This window comes from Schistocerca americana, chromosome 7 (genome assembly GCF_021461395.2).
Source record: "Schistocerca americana isolate TAMUIC-IGC-003095 chromosome 7, iqSchAmer2.1, whole genome shotgun sequence".
NCBI classification, from domain to species: domain Eukaryota; kingdom Metazoa; phylum Arthropoda; class Insecta; order Orthoptera; family Acrididae; genus Schistocerca; species Schistocerca americana.
The window spans coordinates 442,361,584-442,383,767 of NC_060125.1; the positions used below are offsets into that span (position 1 = coordinate 442,361,584).

General features: G+C 40.9%; 1 protein-coding gene across 3 annotated transcripts in view; it reads right to left on the minus strand.

The window, feature by feature from the left end:
• Window positions 1-19,015, minus strand: part of LOC124622133 (la-related protein 1B) — a 137,746-nt gene extending 118,731 nt beyond the window's left edge. For all 3 annotated transcript variants that reach the window (XM_047147755.1, XM_047147756.1, XM_047147754.1), the window contains exons 1-2: window positions 18,860-19,015; window positions 17,907-18,538 (exon numbers count right to left, since the gene is read on the minus strand). In XM_047147755.1, coding sequence (XP_047003711.1) covers window positions 17,907-18,486 — 580 coding nt within the window. In that variant the 5' untranslated portion in view covers window positions 18,487-18,538; window positions 18,860-19,015. The remainder of the gene's footprint in view (window positions 1-17,906; window positions 18,539-18,859) is intronic.
• Between the last annotated feature and the right edge of the window lie 3,169 nt (window positions 19,016-22,184).

The following is a 22,184-nucleotide window of genomic DNA, read 5'->3' on the forward strand; positions in this document are numbered from 1 at the left end:
TCTAGCTGACGAACGGGATGACACTACTGAGCTTCTGACTGTGCAGTACCTGTGTTTACAGATCTATCGAGTACTGACCGCAAAGCTCCAGTCACCTTGTGTTGGTCGATGTACTGAACTTGGGCAGTGAAATATTCGTCAGTAGCAGTTTACGTCGACAGGATAAAATCAGCTTCCATAGCACAACGAGATACCCAGGATGGCGCACTGCTAACTGGTGTCTGCGCCTAGCTTTCCGCACCAACGGCCTATCTGTTGCAAGATTGATGAGCACAAATCCAAAGTGCCGTAGGCACCAAGGGAGAGTGATGCAGTGCGATGCACTGTTCCTGCATTTTTCGTGTTTGATGTTGCTACTAAAATATTTGTTTGTTATTTCTTTATTATTTCCTACAACGTTTCTCGAATTTACCTTTTCGCTTCAGTTCCTTGTAAAGAAAACTACTTAAATACGAAACGAATGTTGGGAAGAACTGAAACTGGAAATACCTGAACCATTTAAAATTTCAGGGTTCATATTCCATAATTCCACTATTAGATAAGGAGGAAATGCCACCACGGACCAAGAACTATGGCTACATTACAGAACAACCCTGTTACGACAAACATTATTTCACAGTCAGATTCCTTGATTTTTTAACAAGAAAACTGTCACTTTTCAATTTAATGTAGACGCTACTAGTCAGGATATCACCGAAAGTTATCACATTCGTCAAATGAAACCACTGCAAAATCATTGAGAAAGATATATTTGACCAAATTTGTATACTTAACCGACAGCGAATATCGAAAACAGGAAAAAAAATCGCATTCTAATTGACTCGTCGTGTGGAAAAGCTGGAAAAGGTAATTACGTCTGACAGAAAAGATTGTTCCTATTACGAGTGTTGCAAAGCAATCTCAGAAGCAACACAGCAGCTAACAAGCTCCAGACGAGGGCAATACACCTAGCTGGGCAGTTAGCCGTATTACGACTACCTCTTAACGAAGCTGCATCTTGCTACATATCGCCAGTGATCTTCACGCCTATGCGCTGCTTCAAGAACGCCAACTCCATTACACACAGTGACTTTTACTCAACCTGCGCCAGATTTGCAGCTAGATGGCTTAGCGCGAAGGCCGTCGCTAAAGTGACATGTTTAGAAGTGTTCGTTCCTTATCGGAGGAACAGCATTCAGCTAGTTGAAATGAACGAGATTATACACAAAAATAACATCCGGTCTCCTCAAGTTTCTGTACACTGATATTCTCTACACAATTTTTGGCCATCAGTGTGTTTCTGCATCTGGCTTCCTAGCTTTGTTAAAATTGAGTACGAAACTCAGGAGGCTGACTTTGTATTTCGTTTCTTTCAGAGTCGCAAATGCAAAGCTAACCCAGCATCCAGCAAACAGTTTCACTGCTGTACAGGGGCTAACAAATTCAATTCTAGTCATGTGATTTTAAGCTCATGGCCATATTTTGATGGATTCGCCATAATAACTTATCATTAAACTCGGAGGATTCTTTCTCCCGTCCTCTCCAAGAACATGGTCTGCCATTCTGTCTCTACGTCTCCATCATGTTGGACTGAACGACAATCGCACTTTACACAGGCGCACACGTGTGACACAAACAAACTACTCTGCAGCTGCACAAACGTTGTGTCAGATTCGCTAACAGCACTTCTTCTGCAACATGTATTACCTAGGCATAACACACCTGTCAAATTATTCTTTCGATACCTAAAATGGATAGTATTAAACTCCGAAGTTAAAGACCATACAAAAGATATGGCTTTCACGCAAAGCTCGGTGTTCGATTCCCGCTTGGATATCCTGTTCCGCAACCTGCACTTAACGAGATTCACCTCTGGCAAAACTATGTATATCAAAGAGTCTTTGCATTTTGATTATTCTACGTTACGGGGATAAGTGAATAAATTAATTCACAGTGGAAGGAAATGGTGCAAGTCAAATTAACACTTAAGACTGATAACTGCTTTAGCTCTCTGTATAGTTCTGTAGAAGATACTTACAAGTTTTGAGTCACTGTGATAACTAAGACTGCATTTTAATTCCGTAAGTTTTAGACTTCTTACAGCATTCGTCTATTTATGCAAATGTGCTGAAGAACCCAGCAGATGAGTGCCCTAAACCTTCATATTGGGGTCAATATGACATCATAAGAGAATTGGAAATATGTATCTCCCTTGTTTTCAAAACTATTATTTTCAAAACAATCAACTTTCATCCTCTCAAGTCAATTGTATCCACTTCTGTTTCGCTCATTTTTATATTTACAACAGATTCCAATTTTTTTCACGGTCTTTGCACTGAGTACCACTGGCATCAATATGACCAACTTTCTTTGTTTCTAAACGTAACATCTATGAAACAGAATGACGAATTCTATGTTAACTAGCTGTTCCAAAAAAACTCCTGCAACAATAAAAATACTTGTTTTTGTAACCATTGTTGGAGTTTCTTGCATCAGTTGTTGTACCCTTCCTAATACCACTATGGTCAATATGACCCTGTAAGCACATTGCAAACTGATATCTCCGTTGCTTTTAAAGTTAGTTAGTTTTTTTTTTTTTTTTCAAAATATGCCACTTTTTCTCTGAGTCAGTTGTATCCAGTGATGTTTTCGTCAGTTTTATATTCACAACAAATTAAAATTTATTTATTTTTTTCGCACTTACCACTGAGATTAACACGAGCCCGATCTAAATTTCTATTTTGTTTCTTGAATGTAATATTTATGAAAATAAAATCATTTAAATTACACTGAACAGCTGTAATGTTTTTACGTTAGTTCATTAAAATAATGCCAACATAGTGTAAATAACTGGGGTTTATATGACCCCAAAGGTACTCAGTGGGAGAACTAAATCGTAGTAGTACTAGGATTAAATGTCACGCTAACATACTATACATCTAACGGACGCCAACAATCCCGACGAGACTAAATAACTGTTTGGCGAGCTGTTCGATAAATGCATTGTTCATCCTTTGGCAACTATGGTAATCCCATTTTCGTAGATCACTGAAGCAGCAGTTTTCAGCCACATGAAAATACAGTAAACTTCTAAACAAAGAAGTTCTTCCTTCTCGAAAGTCAAACAGTTAAGTCAACGGCGACATAATGCCAAGAGCTAATGGCGGTAGAAGTAAATAGCAGCTACAGACTGGCGATAATGACTGCTTTCGAAACGAAAGTTCAGTGTTATACAACTACATCCACCCACACTATTTGGAGTTTTTTACAACACCTCCGTTTTTACGCTGTCATATGAACGACTGAAAGTATTACATACTTACAACACGCCATCATTTCCGAGACAAGGAATTTAACCTTAGGTAGACTGTTATAGCGCATACGACACATATCGCATCATCGAAACAAAACTGTCACCAGAAGTGGATAACATATCGGAAAACCCACGTTAAGATGTCTGAATGGCTTATATTGGGAAACGTATTAAACTGCTTTGCTTTCTGGGGATCGACGCATACTCTAGAGCACTCAATTTTTAATGCATTTTCAACCATTTGGTTTGCAGGCTCTTTCCTTCACAAATTCATAAATTAATCTGTTCTGACACAAAACATTAGAAGTGACTGACACGATCTTGTGCGTAATTATCCTATAAATATTTACTCAGTCCAAAGAAAGTTCAACAAATGTGGCTATCATTGGTAAGAGAACTGTTCTGATCTATGAGAATGGTGCGCTGGCCCTTTGCAACTACTACAGAAATTTTCAAAATAAGCACTTAATGTACACCATATGCACAGCCCCCAACATAAATGAGAAACTATTAGACTGGAATTTTCTTTATAAAATGCAATTTCACAGTTACGCTACAAACTCTCACGCACCCCTTACACCCCAAAGGTGTAGCAATTGTCAATTAGGGCCAAGAAGTGAGCATCTATAACTTGACCGGCAAAAAACTTCCATAATATTCCGTTTATGTTAATTTATGATAAATTGAATATTTTCCGTCTGAAACTCCGCAAGATGCTGTAATCCCATTGGTCCATCCCCCGCCCACACCTCCCCCCTCTCTCTCTTACAGATCTGCTGTTTATTGTTAGTAGTGTGCGGCCCAAAAATACCAGTCTTCTATCAGTGTGCCCCAGATAAGCTAAATGTTGGGCACCCCTGTACTACAACTTCTTTTCGCGACTCCACTGCACTACAATTTCAGAAGCAGAAACTCGGAATGACAAACAAAAATAATTCCGAATATTTCATTCCGTCATTTTCGCTGGAAGCCTGGTCAAATGCGTATAGGGCTGTACTACAACTTTCTTTTTGACTCCACTAAACTACAGTTTCCGAAGCAGAAACTCGGAATGACAAAAATGATTCCGAGCATTTCATTTCGTCATTTTCGCTGGGAGTCTAGTCAAATGCGTATAGGGCTGTTCGTCAGGTAAGCCAACAGCCTGCCGATTACCTTGCACTACACATTCAGGGAATGTACAAAGGCTGACCACAGTAGCACAATAAGATTTGAGATGACTCTACCGATGAGATTTAAAGGTAATACCGTCCGAAGAGGGGATAGGCGCCGCAAAATGTATTCGGAGAGGAGGGGTGTCAGCCTTTGAAATTGCCGCTTATTATGTAAACAAGTTGCTCAGTTTCGAGATATGTCACGCCATAAGAACCACATTTTACAGGCGCCAAAATTACTATATAGGAAAGAATTTATGCTTATCTATTTACTTTTCAAGTATATGAGAAATCTGTAGCGAATGTGACTTTGCCCCCTCTTTGGACACTTCCATTGCTGAAAATCATTAAGTAAACAACCAACAATAGCTGTATTCATAATTGAATCTTTGTTCAGCAAGCATTTCAAAACTTACGCACTTGTTTATACGATTATAAATCCAAACTAGCCATGACATTTCCCCTAAAACATTTATGTATACCTAATCATTATTTCCGACCACTTTGTCATTCTACAGGGTGTCAAGTGTAATGTGAGCACACATTTTATAAACTGATCAAGATATTGAAACAAAATTTCACAGTAAATTTTTTTTTCATTGCAACTGCAATGTTTGTTCATTTCACAGTGCTATCAATTTCAGGGTTATGATTCCATAGTAAGGCACCTCGTACAGAAACAGGGTGTAATCTTTGCTTTCACCCCAGTATACTGTAACAGGAAGTACATTAAAACCACAGAAACGTAAACTAATTCAAACCAGCACCAGGCCAAGATGTTGCCTCAGCTGTAAGGAAACCAGTTTATGGAGTACACCCACCAGCAATTGACAACTTGCTATGTAGTTCTTCAAAAAATGGTTCAAATGGCTCTGAGCACTATGGGACTCAACATCTGTGGTCATCAGTCCCCTAGAACTTAGAACTACTTAAACCTAACTAACCTAAGGACATCACACACATCCATGCCCGAGGCAGTATTCGAACATGCGACCGTAGCGGTCACGCGGCTCCAGACTGACGCGCCTAGAACCACACGGCCACACCGGCCGGCCTGTAGTTCTTCCATGAAGCATAACAACTTAAAACAAGCATTTCTGCTTCAATAGTGAACAAAATATTTCTAACAGCTGGTAAAAGTAACAGTGATACATATATTAACGACCTCTTTTGGGGGAAAAGGTCTTTGAAAGTTTGCTTAACATCACACCAATAACTGCTGTCACCAGGTACTTTTGGCCATCAGAGTTTTTACAAGGCAACGAAAGTGAAATTGCCGTGTTTTAAGCCATTTTTGTGAAAGGATTGACATAAGATTAATCTCCTTCTGCAACATTAAAAATGCCGCTAAAAGTATTTGTTTCTAATTTTTTTTTTAAAAAACCGCAATACTCCATCAAAGTTATGATTGACAGATTATACTCGCCCCTTTGCGGCCTGTTATTTGCCAAAAAAAGTGCCTCGATACCAAGAACCGTTATTAAAATGTTGCGGAACGGGGATAGCAGCATTAAAGTCTCGCATGACCTGTAAATTTAACACGAGTTGGTATGGTTCTGAAGAAAGTATCGGTTTGGCGACATACCGAAAGCGGGAATTTTCAAAATACCTGGGTAGTTACGACTCGCTTGATAACGGGCAAACTGCTATCTGAACGAGCGCGCGCTGCGTCCTTGAGGCCAAGTGGAGAGGCTGGCTTCCCGCGACATGTTTGTGATAGCTGGCGGCTGAAAGCGGGCTCTCCTGTAAGGTCGTGGCGCTCTGCCTAGCAACAAGAATAGACGGCACAGCACGGCACGCACACGGGGCGGGCTGGTCCGGTCACTCCCGTGCGTGCTCAAGGTGAATTTCTCCGGCTTGCTACGGCCGCTCCAGACAGCTCGAGGCATGGGCGTGTGCCCAGCACCTCCCTAGGCGCGAGCACAAATGCCTGCCTCACACGGGTGGGCCCCGTTCCCACTGTCATGTTTCCTCGGCAAAACAGATTCTTCGTTATACTTCCGTGTTTGCTGCCTGGGTCCAAACTGTCAAGTACATCCCCCGTTATGTCCAATGCAATGGAAATGTAAAATCAAACGGTAAAACCGGAGATCTTAAGAAATAGCAGAAAGCCATTACGGGATTATTTTTTAATAATTTTATATTCACGATTCTTGTATTTTTAAATTCAACTTTCTGTGAAATTTATTTATAAATCTTACAGAGCAAACACAGATTTCAACTTTATATGTCTACATCAATGTGTATAAGGATTCTGCTAATTTAAATAAGTTAACAGTTCTGTTGCATCTGAACTGGAGGCGAGAGAGAGAGAGAGAGAGAGAGAGAGAGAGAGAGAGAGAGAGAGATATGGGACAGTAAGAACAAATCGGGGTGGAGGTAGTGGTGGAGGATATACGTGGGGCGCTATCGAGAAGGAGCGTCAGGTAGAACGTAACATGCAGTGAAGGAAGACAGTGAAGAGGGAGGAGGAGGTGGAGGAGGAGGAGAAGAAGAAGTGGGGGAACAGACAGGAGAGGGGATTGCGATGAAGGGGACTGAGAGGGCAGGGATGATCAGCGGGTGGGGGGGGGGGGGCAGTGAGGTGGGAGGGGGCGATAGCGGGGAAGTGAGGGAGGACAGTGGGGAAGGGATTGCGAAGAAACGAGGAGGAAAACAGCAGGGAAGCGGTGAGGAGTAGGAGGAGGGGGGATGGGGAGCGAGGAGAAGACCATAGCGAGGAAGGGGAGGCAAGTAGGGAGCGATGGGTGGGGGGGCGAGGAGGGGGGAGGCACGGAGGGGGCGAGGCACGGAGGGGGGGAGGCACGGAGGGGGCGAGGCACGGAGGGGGCGAGGCACGGAGGGGGCGAGGCACGGAGGGGGCGAGGCACGGAGGGGGCGAGGCACGGAGGGGGCGAGGCACGGAGGGGGCGAGGCGAGGAGGGGGGAGGCGAGGAGGGGGCGAGGCGAGGAGGGGGCGAGGCGAGGAGGGGGGGAGGCGAGGAGGGGGGAGGCGAGGAGGGGGGAGGCGAGGAGGGGGGAGGCGAGGAGGGGGGAGGCGAGGAGGGGGGAGGCGAGGAGGGGGGAGGCGAGGAGGGGGGAGGCGAGGAGGGGGGAGGCGAGGAGGGGGGAGGCGAGGAGGGGGGAGGCGAGGAGGGGGGAGGCGAGGAGGGGGGAGGCGAGGAGGGGGGAGGCGAGGAGGGGGGGGGCGAGGAGGGGGGGGGCGAGGAGGGGGGAGGCACGGAGGGGGCGAGGAGGGGGGAGGCACGGAGGGGGCGAGGAGGGGGGAGGCACGGAGGGGGCGAGGAGGGGGGAGGCGTAGAGGGGGCGAGGAGGATGGAGGCGCAGAGGGGGCGAGGAGGATGGAGGCGCAGAGGGGGCGAGGAGGATGGAGGCGCAGAGGGGGCGAGGAGGATGGAGGCGCAGAGGGGGCGAGGAGGATGGAGGCACGGAGGGGGCGAGGAGGGGGGAGGCACGGAGGGGGAGAGGAGGGGGAGGCACGGCAGGAATGAGGGGGGCCAAGAAGTTCTCATAAATCAGGATGGATACTGCAGTGATGTATTGGATATAGTTTTCACTGTGTGGTATTGCATTCTTGTGAAGCAGAGAAATTCTTACACTGATTATATTACATCTATAGTTCAATCTTTTCAGATATACCAAATACTGGCAACTGTGATCATCATCATTAATAGCAGTAAAATATAATCTGTATATGTGCAAATTCAATGTTATGGTTTCATAAAGTAGGTGAACACACGACCTGCAACCGCATGTTCTCCCCTGTTCTTTCCAAGCAAATTTCTGCTCCTGATACAGATATTAGGCTTTTTGTTAACCTGTATTTGGAATTACTGTGTTTATGTGTACTTCGAGTTTCAGCCAAATCACAACTTACATATAAGCTAAAATCATACAGACTGTGTGTAAAAGTCATGTACCCCCCATATGTCAACTATTTTCTATTTTTTCTCAGGCTTAAAATTGAGAACAATTAAAAACTAAAATTTGGACTAGTTGGTAAAAAGTCAGAAAACTGCACAGTTTAAACCATTTTTTGATGAAGTAGTTCACATATTAATGACAAGATGTCATTGTCCAAAGGAGATGATGGAAATGTGATTTAACTGCTGAAATATTGTGCCCATTGGACACTGATATCCAGCCATTCACCTACGAACTATCTCATCATGAATTATGCAGGGAGAAGTTGATGAATCACACATCCCTGTCCATTATAAGAGCAATTAAAGTTCACAGAAACGTTGTTTTGAACAGCACTCTCCTTTAGAAGAGTTAAAAGTTGAGTTTTGTGGGTCGGTACCTAGGAGGCTACCAGAAACTATACCGAATGTAGGCATACCAGTTGCACACACAATACAGCCAAGACATGCAACATCAGTGAATTTGATTGTGGTCAGATCACAGTTATGATCCCTTAGTTTCTCTCTGCATGACTGATTAATGGCGTGCCTTCATGTATACAACAGAGTTGTTGATTGCACTACATGCACAATGTTTTGGTGATAAACCAAACTGTCTCCTGCAGCTGCTGCCAGCTATGCAGTTATGCTTACTCACTGCCTGAACTACATTTCGTACAAAGCTACTATGCATACCTGAGTCCTACTCCCTGCACCAACTATGCCCTCTTATGCTCATTTGTTTTTCAAAGGTTGCATTGTTATTCTATGAAACACAATTTCTCTCCGTGTTTTCCAGCTGTGATAAGTGAGATGTCTGCCGAGACCTTAATTGATTATGTTGCACCAAAAACTTGGTTGTGTGAACAAAAATGCTGGTCTCAGCAGATCAATTATTAATTCATGCTGGGCAACCACAACCTGTAAGTAGACATGAAATCCAGAACTACCTTCTAATGATGGAGTATAGAAACCACCAGCTCACTGGCACATAAATGCAACACATTACAGGAAAGGTACGTTAAGGTGGACTCAAGAACACTCATTTGACGTGAAAAGCAAAAAGCATAAAATAGGTTCTCTGCACTAATGAATCACAGTTTCTGTTGATATGTGCCCATTGGATGGTAGGAAATCACTAAAAATCCTCTCGAGATGATTTATCATGTTACATAGTGTATCATCAGGCATGTTGTGTAGGAATTCACACGTAGTGGATATTATTTATATGGAATAAAACTGAGATCCTGATTTCTTTGTTATTGTGTCTCACAGCTAACAGTACACATCTTACAGAGCAATCATGTGCATGTGTTCGTCACCACCACCTCACAGGTGGTCAGATCCATCAACACTACAGGTGAATTATAGCTACAAGAACACAATGGGTGACCTCTTACGACTACTTGGTAAAAAATTAATTGCTTAATCAGGTCCTGCGATCACATATTACTGACCATTCACCACTCCACCCTGTACCAGTGGCATCATTTGAAGAGGTATGGAGTGTGACTCAGTGGATCCAAGCGTACCTGGGTAGAAGAGGAGAAAAGGATCAGCGGTGTACTTTGAGTTTTTCGTGTAGGACTGTTGTCAGCACTTGCCGTGAGGCACGATGGGAACAAGTGAAAGTGTGCCAGCTGATCGTGTTACGCAGCTGATGAGAGTGCAGGAGGCAGACGACATGTTCCAAAAGTAATACATTTGGAAGAAAAGATGAAATATTGCTGTAAACGAGGATTATAAACTTAATTGCTCCTTGTTTGGGTTACAGTTCTTTATAGCCTAGTGAATTACTATCCTCAAACAAAGGACAGCTTTGCAGCCTCTGACATATTCAATAAAAGCAGTGAAATATTTCTCTGCTCCGCATTGCTATGCCATCAATCTGCAGGATTCACTGAGTAAGTGGCTCAGTATTTTTAATTAAATCATGGGAGAAAGTAGGTGGATCAATGAATATTAATATATCAAAGTGTGTGTCTATTATTAATGAAAACTGACGCATCTATCTTCTCACATGATTAAATTAAAAAAGCACTGATGCGCTTACTCAAAGTGACAGCTTTCTCTGCACTTCCAAAAGATTCCATCCACGCAAACCTTTGACTCACACAGAGTAATTTCACCACTACATTTGATTCATTTTCATCTTTCTGCAATTAATCTGTGAGAAACGCACCAATGAATGATGCCACCATGCAGAATTAAATCACTTAAATCAGTCTACTATATAGCACTCCACAGCTATAGTAAAAAAAAAAGACTTCTAACGAAAGTCACTAATACATTGAGAAACAGCAAACAAAATGATGGTTTAAATTCTGGCACTAGAAAGACAATGCCTCTGTTCTTGCCTCTCATTCATTATGTCAAAGAATCATCCCTCTGGCTACGCAAAACTGACATGTTCCCAACCCATGAGCAGTAGATAAGCACCACCACGATTGCCACTGACCCTAACCTAGACTTTAAATGTCTAAGTCCCATACTACAAATCCAGAGATCCCGGTTTCAATAGCGTAAATCCAGAGGTCCGGGGTTCAATCTCCAGTCGCACCAAGAAGTTTTTCTGTCACACATTTTGGCTTTTACCTCACGAAATGACTTGTTAACATGGAAGATGTGGCAAGGTATATGTGGTAAGTTTAACATAACTGTAGTTCCACCAATAAGACAGTGCAAATGCCAGACAAATGCAATAGCACACCATCACCAATAAAGCAATGTGGCATTCAAAACAACATTTGGGTTGATAAAGCTTTGCCTTTATGAAGAGGTATCTGCTTAGCATTCTCTCTCTCTCTCTCACACACGCACGCACACGCACACGCACACACACACACACACACACACACACACACACACACACACACACACACACACACGCGCGCGCGGATGATGATAATCAACACTGGAAACAGACAAATAGTTTGGATGATTTTTTTTGCCTCAACTTTAAATTTTGTATTATGAATGCACTGACATTGAGCTCATGTTTCACCACACATTTAGAACACATGACTGGGACAATGGTGAAACAGTGCAATTTTGTGCAAGTAATGCACCACAATCTCACAACTTAACAGCAGTGAGATGGACAAATCAAGATTCTGTATGTAACAGAGAGAAATCCAAACAAAACCTACAATATGACGTCATACAGTCTGTATAATCCGAGTCAACAATTCCCAGATACTCCAGTCGGATAAGCCAGTCCAACTCTTTAATATTAGCCATGGCACTTAAAGGATGTTACGCAAAAGCTGTCACTTTGAAAAGCAGATCTGGTAGTATAATAGGCTTCACATATATTGGTAAATGGAGAAGTCCAATACAATTCCTTTGCTGAGGCTGCAATATCTTATGTTTATGAGTTACTGCAGAAAGGAGCATTTGATACTAAACTAGTCTTGACACCCTAAAGGAAACTCTCGTCAAAGACAGTTTATCATCACTAATAGTGGTTCTTCACAATCTACGATTCTGCTATAGAAATTTTTGAGGCTAGAAGTTCGGAGAATACTGTGGTGGAAATACTGTGGTGGAAATCAACCAGATGGCATAGCTTGATGACAAAGAAACAATGGGTAACAGACTACTGCTAGAACTAGGTCTAAATGCTGGTAGGTGCCTTAGAAGATTTTCTCCTGCTTTTTAAATCAAAGATGACCAGAGACAACAATGGAGAAAGGGGATTATAATGCATTCACAAAAAATTCTAATAGAATCACTGATAACACGGATGGGAAAACCAGGAACTACTGAAACTCATCACATTCCTCAAAAATTCTTTAGCCAAAATGGCGTCAACTTTGGTAATGCAGAATGTGATTCACATCAGTGCTGCATTGTCAAGGAAAGTGAGGGTATTAAAAGTGCAGCATTCTGAATTAATTCACTCCATAAAGGATACTTTGTGGATATGAAATCATTGATAAATGTGCATAGGCATATTCCACTACCTTTTAAATACAATTTCAGCCCAACAGTGTTGATAGAAGCACAAATTAAAAATAACATTTAAAAAAAGAAAAAATTCTACTAGTAATTTTAAATACCACTCTTCACTCTCTCAACAATATGTTACAAAAAAAATTGCTATCACAATAAATGCATAAGTATATTAGTATCACATTGGATCAAGTGATCTACTGATATTAAGATACTGGCTTCGTCTCGACACCATTAAGTTGTCGTGTGTGACAACGTGTGCAAACAGAATACTGGCAATGTTATATTTTAGATATATATTATTTTCTGGACTAGAGGTTGTGGTGGAAGACAGATTTGTGGTGTAGCACAAGTGTAGATTATGCTGAAAGATGACAATTCAGTATGACTTGGCAAATCACTGAATGTGAATATGAAGCCTTAGTTGTGAAATATTGACCCTCAGTGCAATCTGAGACCAAGGTTAGATCGAAAGGTGATTGTTGTTGTGGGGTGAAGCAGCATCAAATGCATCACTTTATACTTTGTGTTACTTCTGTTTGAGTAGACTGGTTCAAAACCTTAATTACAAAACTAGCAATATTACTCAAAAAGAAACACATGGATTCTTCAAGCTCTTGCATCCATAAAATGATCATCAAACACCATACTGAAGTCAGCTTATCATCTCTGATAGAATTCCATTTGAAACATATTAATGGCCTACTCGTAAGATTGTGTGTTCACTTAAATGCTGTAATGAAGCTTCAAAAGGAAACTTCGAACAGTTTAGAGCTCTATGGAAATGTCATTCCTAGGTCTCTGACCAAAAAAGATCAGAAAAGAAGTGAAGACATAACAAACAACAGGAGTTCAGGATGTTGTGAAAGGGTGATGGCTCTAAAATAGAGACAGTAGGACGTATCACTATTTTTCCAATATTTTCATGTAGATATGTTCAATGGGTAAAATCCACTTTTTGCATGATGAAGTACAAACAGTAACTGTTGCTTTCTGTATCTACCCCCCCCCCCCCTTTACCACAAGTCATTGGAGCCCACTACATTACACCATTGAGATTTCAAAAAGGCAAATGCCATAACATCAACAATAACAGTCAGTTCCTCACAATCATAGTAGCTTTGAATTTCTGAGCCCAACAAGGCAAGGAAGCAAACAAATTTATTCAAGAAATATGTCATCAAAAAATCCTGTTCCCTTAGTTCATCACTTCTCTACGAGAACCTATGCATTTAAACTACAGGAAACCACAATATTTACTATCAATTTTATGAAAAGGGTAGTTGCTGTTAATTACATAGCGGAGAAGCTGAGTTGCAGATAGGCACACCAAAAAGACTGTTGAAAAGTGAGCGTTTGGCTAACAAGGCCTTCTTTGAAATTAGACAACACACGCGCGCGCGCGCGCACACACACACACACACACAGCTGCCAGAGACTGTGGTCGTGTGTGTGTGTGTGTGTGTGTGTGTACTAATTTCAAAGGCCTTGTTAGCCAAACACTCACATTTCAACAGTCTTTTTGGTGTGCCTATCCGTGAGTCAGCATCTCCACTATATGGTGAACAGCAACTAACGTTTTCGTAATATTGTTACATTCCATCTTGGGTTTTACAATATTTACTAAACTGTTCAACACTGTAAAAACAAAGGAAATTCCTGACAGGAACAATGCGTAAAATAAGGGAAATACAACCACTCACTTATATCAGACTGATGTGTGGCGCAAAAACACATGTAACAGAAAACAATATATATAAACAATAGCTATCTTTTTTCTACCAAAAGTACATACATTCACTCACACAAACACACAGAGAGCCAAAAACACACTCCTGCAGTGAGACTGGTTATTGATTATCGATTTTTGAGAGAAGCTGCCAGGGCAGATGGAGGTGGGAACTTTGTAAGGAAAAGCACACGATGCAATGACAGATAGTGTGATTGTGCAAGGCAAGTCTTTTGAAAGGTGAATCAGCAGCTACATAACAAAGTGAAATTATTTCTGAGTGTACAGTTTAAAAAAAAAATGTAGAGAGGGAGGAAAAGGAGAAGGGAAGGCAGAGACAAGAAAAGGGGAGGGAGGGAGGGCGAGCATGTGCATTGGAGGGAGCAAAGAAAGCACAGAGCCAATTCACGCGTGCTTAAATCAGAGAAACTTGGACTGGAAGGGAGTAACCAAATAACCTGTCTAATGAAGCAGTTGTTGAAGTAACATGTGTTGTGGAGCACATGTTCAGCAACTGACTGGTTAAATTTGCAGTTTGCTACAGTTTGGCAGTGGCTATTCGTGAGAGTAAAGAGTTGATTACTTGTTCTGCCCATACAAAGCTGTACAGTAATTGCACCTGATATATAAAATTGCTGCTTTCAAATGTGGCTCTGCCTATTATTGAGTAGGAAATATCCCTGACTGGAGGTGGTGGGTGGGTGTACAGACAGATCTTGCTCCTGCGTCAACCACAAGGGATGACCCATGGGATTGGTGTCTGAGTGGATAAATCAAATTCTGTACATTGTTGTCTACCAATACAGGCTCTGGTAAGGTTATTGGTATATTTTGACAAGTCCTGCTTTCCACTGCACATGTGGTGTACACGATTTGGGAAGTTTTTTTTGCAGCAAAAACATCTCTTCGTCAGGAACTCCATTGACAACAGCCAATTGAAAACCCCACAGAACATTATTTAAAGCAGCTCCAGCTTCCCTCCAATCATCATTCTCCTCCTCCTCCCATCCAGTTGTCCATGGTTTTTTTTTTGGAATTCCTCACTAACCTGGCCTCACATTGCTTTGCTAAATCCATTCCCAGTGAGAGCAGCATCACTCCTATGGAACATACAGCTCCTCAAAACCTGAAATCCAAATAATATTTACTAGTCATTCCTGTCATCTCCCTCCTCACTTGCACTCCTACCTTTTGTCTACTCTACAAGCCAACCCCACAAGTCTCTACAAGGGGTCACTTTGTGGCTGAGTACAATGCTCCCACAGAACAGGCCTCTGCTTTTGTTGACCAACACCTTTGAACTATTTTCAGAAACCTACTGCCCTACATTCAAGGCACTGCTCATTTCCTTAGCCACCTTTCCACAGTTCCTATTCCATTACCATGAGACTCCTTGTCTGTCAGTGTGGATGCCGTATCTATGGCTGGCTTTTCCAATGTCACAGTCATACTAAACCCACCACCTCTTTCCTAATCCTCCTAGCCAACCACATCGTAACCCACAAATATCTCACTTTCAAAGTCCAAATCAATGAACGAATCTGCTGTACTGCCATGGGTACTCACATAGTGTCATCCTACGCCAACTTATTTGTGGACTAACTGGAGGAATCCTTACCATCCAGACAAAACCTAAAGCCCCTTGTCTGGTCTAGATCCACTGAGGACATTTTCATGTTCTTAACTCATGAAAGGGACAACCTTTGCTTTTTCCTCCATAGTTTCAACACCTACTCTCAAATCTATTTAACCTTTTGCCTTTGGGCCATTCCCTTGTGGGCAATGCAACACCTACCTCTCTCTCTCTCTCTCTCTCTCTCTCACCACCACCTACCGAAGTTCCAGTCATAGACATCTTCTATCCAATAAAAGGCAGAGTTGGGTGCCAAAGCAGCTATGTTATATACTGACTACTGTATAGAATTCTATGTGGACAGGACAATTAACTATTCATCTGAATGGGCATCACCAAACTGAAGTAAACCACAGACCTGACCATCCTGATGGCAAACATGCTTGCACCAAAACCTAAATGACTTCAACAGCTGCTTCACTACACGGACCATTGGGATACTCCCTTATAGCGTGGGTTTCATTCAATGTGGACAGGACAATTAACTATTCATCTGAATGGGCATCACCAAACTGAAGTAAACCACAGACCTGACCATCCTGCTGGTAAACATGCTTGCACCACAACCTAAATGACTTCAACAGCTGCTTCACTTTACGGACCATTTGGATACTCCCTTCCAGCGTGAGTTTCACTTAAGTACACAAATGGCAATTTCTCTCCAGCATATCCTGCACTCTCACAATCCCCTGGCCTAAAGCTTCTCTAATTTGTTATCCATTACCTCGTGTTACCCTTTTCCGTATCTCTTCCGCTCACACCATTTTATCCCCACCCAGAAGTGCAGATTGTGTACTAGTTTGATTGCAATGACACAGGCCAATGCAGAAAGCAGCATTACTGCTTATACTTATTGGTACACTACCACACTAGCCATCAATACAAGAACTTTTGATTTTATTTTCTGTCATCTGTGTTTGATAGTGGGGTAAGAATAAAAACCTCAGCAAGTCTGCTTTACATGGGCCATCATGCTTACACATATTACAAAAATGTACCATTTCATTGATACACCACAATGAAGATCTCTCCTTCACGTGTCGTTTTTAGAACAGTTTGTTATGCTAAAGTGGCAGTAAATGCAACTTTGCTATATAAATCCTTGCCCCCCCCCCCTCTAAACATGTTGGTTGAAACAGAATGATATTTTTCTGAGGAAGATTTATAGCACCTGTCTGGCGTGCAGACCCTAACTGATATAATAAAGTAAATTTCGATCTACTTAAAGCTTCAGAATAAAAAATAATCCTTAAAGGCTACAGGCTATAAGTCCTATATTCCATATGGGAGCTAAGTATTCTGTTTTTCAATTCTTTCCCTTGAAATGATTTTTGAAAGAGGGAGAAAAGAAGTAATAACTTTAATAATGTGTGACTAAGTTGCAAATTCAGTGAGTCAAGTGTTTGTTTACTGCTATGCTTATTTTTTACTTTTCACTGGATCTTTCTCACTGGCTCAAATGTGATAGCCTCCTCCCCCTTTCCCTTCCCAGTAATCTTGGTTGTGACGACAAACCAGTCTGTAATGCAGTCCGAGGCCTGGAATGGGTGACAAAATGGCAAGCTGAAAGCTGTGAAAGAAAATGAATGCTAAGTAAAATTTTGGTAACAGATCTTTTTTTTGTAACAGACTATGATGTACAGCCTATCCACACCATACACTATAGTTTTTATCATACTTCATGATAAATTAGGGAAAAACTGTAGTACACAACAACAGAAGAAGGAAGAGCACTATGTAACTCTTATCCAAATTGAAATAGTATGTCTTGTCTTGGAAGTGACAAGGTATATATAAATAAATCTTACTTCAATACAATACAAATAGTGTCAAATTATACATTCAACCATATTTGGCAAAGAAAACTTCTATGTGCCAATACCAGAGCACAGGGAAAGTATAATGAGTGTCGCAATTTACGATAACTTAGGTGAGTAGACAACACATAAGCCAGTACTGTTGCAGTTTTTTTATACCCAAGCAATTTCCTCTTCCTACTTCGTAGTAGAAAGAATTCTTAAAATGGTTGGGATTATTACTGTCTTAATAACCGAGATTGTTCAAACAACATACCTATAAAGCAGACAAGATCGTATTTTGAAGTGTTAACTTTTTATGAAGAGTTGTTGGCAATCATAGACCCTATGGAACGATGTCATTTAAGCGGAATACACACTATGGCTCCAGAAAATCCATACATACATTCAAAGCAACTGAAAACCTAAATATTTTTGCAACTTACCTTGTTGCTGCGGCTGCAACACTCTCCGCCCCGTTGGCGAATTTGATTGGAGCATACTTTGCGACTTGCTTTCTAACTTTCCCGTAATCACTGATGCAGCATTTCGGTTTGCCGTCCAGGGGTTAACCTTTGGAAGAGGAGCTTCGACGTACTTTATCTTCTCAGGAACTTTTTCGTCCTCATTACAACCGCCTTCATTTTCTGAGTTTCGTACATCGCCCGTGGTCTCTTCGTTACATCCGGCGTCAGTGCTTCTGATACCACTCACATCAGAAGTACTCACATTTTCGAGCCCTTCTTTACTTGCAGTAACAACGCTACAACACTCTCCATCACCACCGGTAGCATGGTGATCTGTCATATGAGACTGCTGTTTAGTCGATTTCTGGTAACAGTATTTACCCACAGCCGGCACTTCCTTCGTGTTGTGTTCTTTCGTAACTGTATCTGAAGTCTCGCCTATATTTTCTTTATTACTGTCCGCAGATTTGAAATTAAGCACCGCATGCGCATATGATGCGCCAGCACTCTCACGAGCCTGTGAGCAGTCATTGGAATTAGCAGCCACTTGTGCCGCCATATTGATTATTATGCCGCAACACTAGCACGACCACGAGGCAAGACGCAGTTACCTGCCAACGTAAGAAAACATCATTATAGAAACCACAGGCATTTCTAAAAATAAAGGAAGCAATTTATGGATTACTAAACTGAACGAATGGTAGAGCATTTACAGAAACAAGACACGACCAATAAAATAACAACATACAATATGTTGATGAAGCACAACTTTTGTAAATAAACAAACACGAGACGTAAACAGAAAAACAAATTGCGGATTAAGTATCTGACTAACGGCAAATAATGATCAGGTTAAAACAAATATCTTATTCTCTAATGATCTAACTAACAAAAAAATTTCAAAGCTATTTCTTCCATACAAAATAACTTACGTGCAAGCTTTAATAGTTTTAATTTCAGTAAAAACTGCCAGACAAATCTACTGCCTCCGCGCTACACGTCTACACATTGAATTTACTGTTAGTATTCGCATGATGCAAGCACTTTCTTCCTCGTGGCTTGCATCCTCACCCAAAACACATGGATGTTGACTGACGCCACTCAGCTCTCCTTCACGTGTGTGTCGCTAGATGTCGCAAACGTAGCGGTACATATCTCCTAGCATCGTTGTTCATTACAAATAATGTATCATCTTGTTTCATTTCGAATTGAACTTTCCTTGTGAAATAACCACAGGATTACATTTATTGTTGCCATTTATTGTTTAGAATATATCACAGTGAAATAATTTTTTTGCTATCGCAGTACTGCCACCATATCAAAAATGTCAGCACTGACACTGAATTATGACAAGACACAACTGAATTAAAAGCCACTTAGTTCGTTTCATGTTTCGTTCACAGTATTTTGTGATAAGTGAACGGCGGTTTTTTCAGTAAATATTTGATCGTCGTTGCAAATGAAGTATGAGAAATGTATTTTCTGCACACTGACTTACTGTTTATCAATACACGGAACAATTGTACTAATGTAATAATAATAATAATAATACAGGAAACATTTTTCGTTGTTTACATCACCAAGTTCACAACAACAAATAGAAAGAGACGCTGTATGTCGTCTGTATTACAATGATAAACACTTGTGTACATAAGCAGTATTCGTGCATATCATAAAGACAGAGGTAATAAATATATCCAAGAAATACGTGGGGGCAAACTTTCGAAGAGTGTTTGTTATCCGCTAAAAGGTTCAAAAGAAGCAATAGTCCCAGTTTAGAGACCTCCAATAACTTCAAACGAGCGAGGAGGCGTTGAGGATCAGATATTGGACTGGCATTCGGAAGGAGAGTGGTTCAAATGCCCATTCGGTCATAAATCGCAAATGATTCCTTTGAAAAAGTTGCGGCCAACCTCCGTTATCATCTTCGTTTACTTAAAGGTTCACTCCGTGTCAAATGAGCTGATGGCATGTTAAATTGAAATCATCCCTGCAGTAGTTTGAAGGCTATGGACAAAATGTATTTTGAGAGAATGCACAAATTAGACTAGAAAGAAGAGAGTTAAGAGAAGCCAAAGGGATTTATTGGTGGCTAGTAGCTACTTACATTTCAAACACTAAAGGATCTTAAAAATCATGGTTATGAAAGGAAACCCATTAAATATTTTCCATCAAAAATAGAACGACAGTATCATGAAAGTACAGCTGCCCCACCATATAGTGGAGACACTGAGTGGCAGATAGGCACCACTGTCTATCTGTGACTCAGTATCTCCACTATATGGTGAGTAGCAATGTTCCTTTTCAAAACACTGTCATTATTCCATCCTGGATTTTCCATTACTTCAAAAATAGAAAGGATCATGTGTTACCATCAAAAATGAAAGAGGAAGTAGAATGTTGCCAACTGTTTCACGTGTAACAGAAAATAATGTGTAATACAAGATGTACACCTAGATGGAGATGAGTTAATATTCCACATCATTGATCTTTCCTTCTCGATGGAATATGCAGGACATGATGGACAAATGAACTGGTGAAAAATTTGTTTGCCCATTTCAATGCATCTGCTCTACAGTGATTAAGAATATCTGTCAGTGTTTAAGAAATTAATAAAGTGTTGAGTAGTGAAAAATAAGTGGACATGTAAAATGAGAAATGTGGAGGCTCTACAGAGAATCAACATGGAAAGAAATATGTGGGAAACACTGACTAGAAGAAGGGACAGGATGACAAGAAGTATAGTAATACATCAAGGAATAAAATGACATCCATGCTATTAGAGGGAGCCGTAGAGGAAAAAAACTGTACACGAAGACAGATGGCATTGGAGAGGAAGTTACAGTGAACCACATGAAATTTTTAAAAGTAATATTTTTTACTTTTTATGGTTTTATGGTTTACTTTTTATGGCTGGCTGGTAATTTCCTTTAGGAGGTGAAATTGAAAATACTGCCAACAGGGTCATAGAGAAGTATACATAAATGTCTTAGCTTTCGGAACTGTTAGTTGCTTCCTCAATAAGGAAAGAGAGGTAGCTCAAGAAAAATAATAAGGAGTGTTAGGTCATAAGGATTGCAGGTTGGGAGGCAGTTATTTTTTTCCTCCCTAGGGATACAACTAACCAGTTCTGAAAGCTAGAATATTTTTTTCTTCTTTTGTATGTATTTATTGGTAGTTTTTAGATTTTTAACAATTGAAATTAAGTAATGGCCAGACATTTTGTCTCCTCATAATATTCTCAAATGAATTTTTGTTTAAATTGTGTTTTCTTAATAAAGAAAACTGTTGTTAGATTATGTACTGGAATTACTGAATCACCACCCCTTTCTTCACCTGAAATATCCAGAGATGAACACCTGTGTTTGAAATTGACAATGCTTCACACAGTTCAGTCGTGGAATGTGTGTTCATTTAACCTTGATGAACTTTAAAATTAATTAATTAATTAATTAATTCTTTCATTCATTTGTGCAATTTGTTCTGTAAATACTCTCTTGAAGGACAGCCTTAATAGATGTGGAACAAGTCAAGTTATATATTAACAGGCAAAAGCTACCCTGTTGGCTACTTCTTTAAAGTGTACAGTAGTCCAATCCACGAACAATGGCGGTTTGTGCAGGTTGAGATAGGGATGATGATTGCATTGCTGCTGGTTCCAAGTGACAGCACAGTATGTGCTATCACATGCTTTGTGCTTGATGAAAGCGTGTATCCCACGATTTATGTCTCTGGCTTCCTTGTGTAGAATTTGTCACTTGACACCGCCACCAGGCATCACATGTTGCAACAAAAGGAATAATAATTCACCAAATAACTCACTATGATCACATATAGTGCTTGCACTGCATACAACATTCGTAGGAGAGCGCTCGGAACACTACTGAATCCTCATTGACTGTTGGAGAACATGTGGCATAGGTACGTAGAACAAGCCTAAACTTGATCACCATCATTTGTGACTCCAACTATAATAAATTATGACCAGCACTTGTCTACTCGTGCCAATAATTGTAGTAATTACATCCAGATCACTTTATACGTCCATGTTAGAAAAAGAGCAGCTACTTGTAAAAAGCGACTGCTGTTTCTCCTCGTGTATCACTCAGCTGGAAGTTTTATCCAAAACTTCATACACAGCGTTTATGTAACTTTTCACAGCCACTATCAACTGTCCATATACTGGCAAAGTCGGGTCTATCTCATACAAATAGTAGAGTTATGCAGAATTTACATTCATTAGTCCAAGTATTCTGA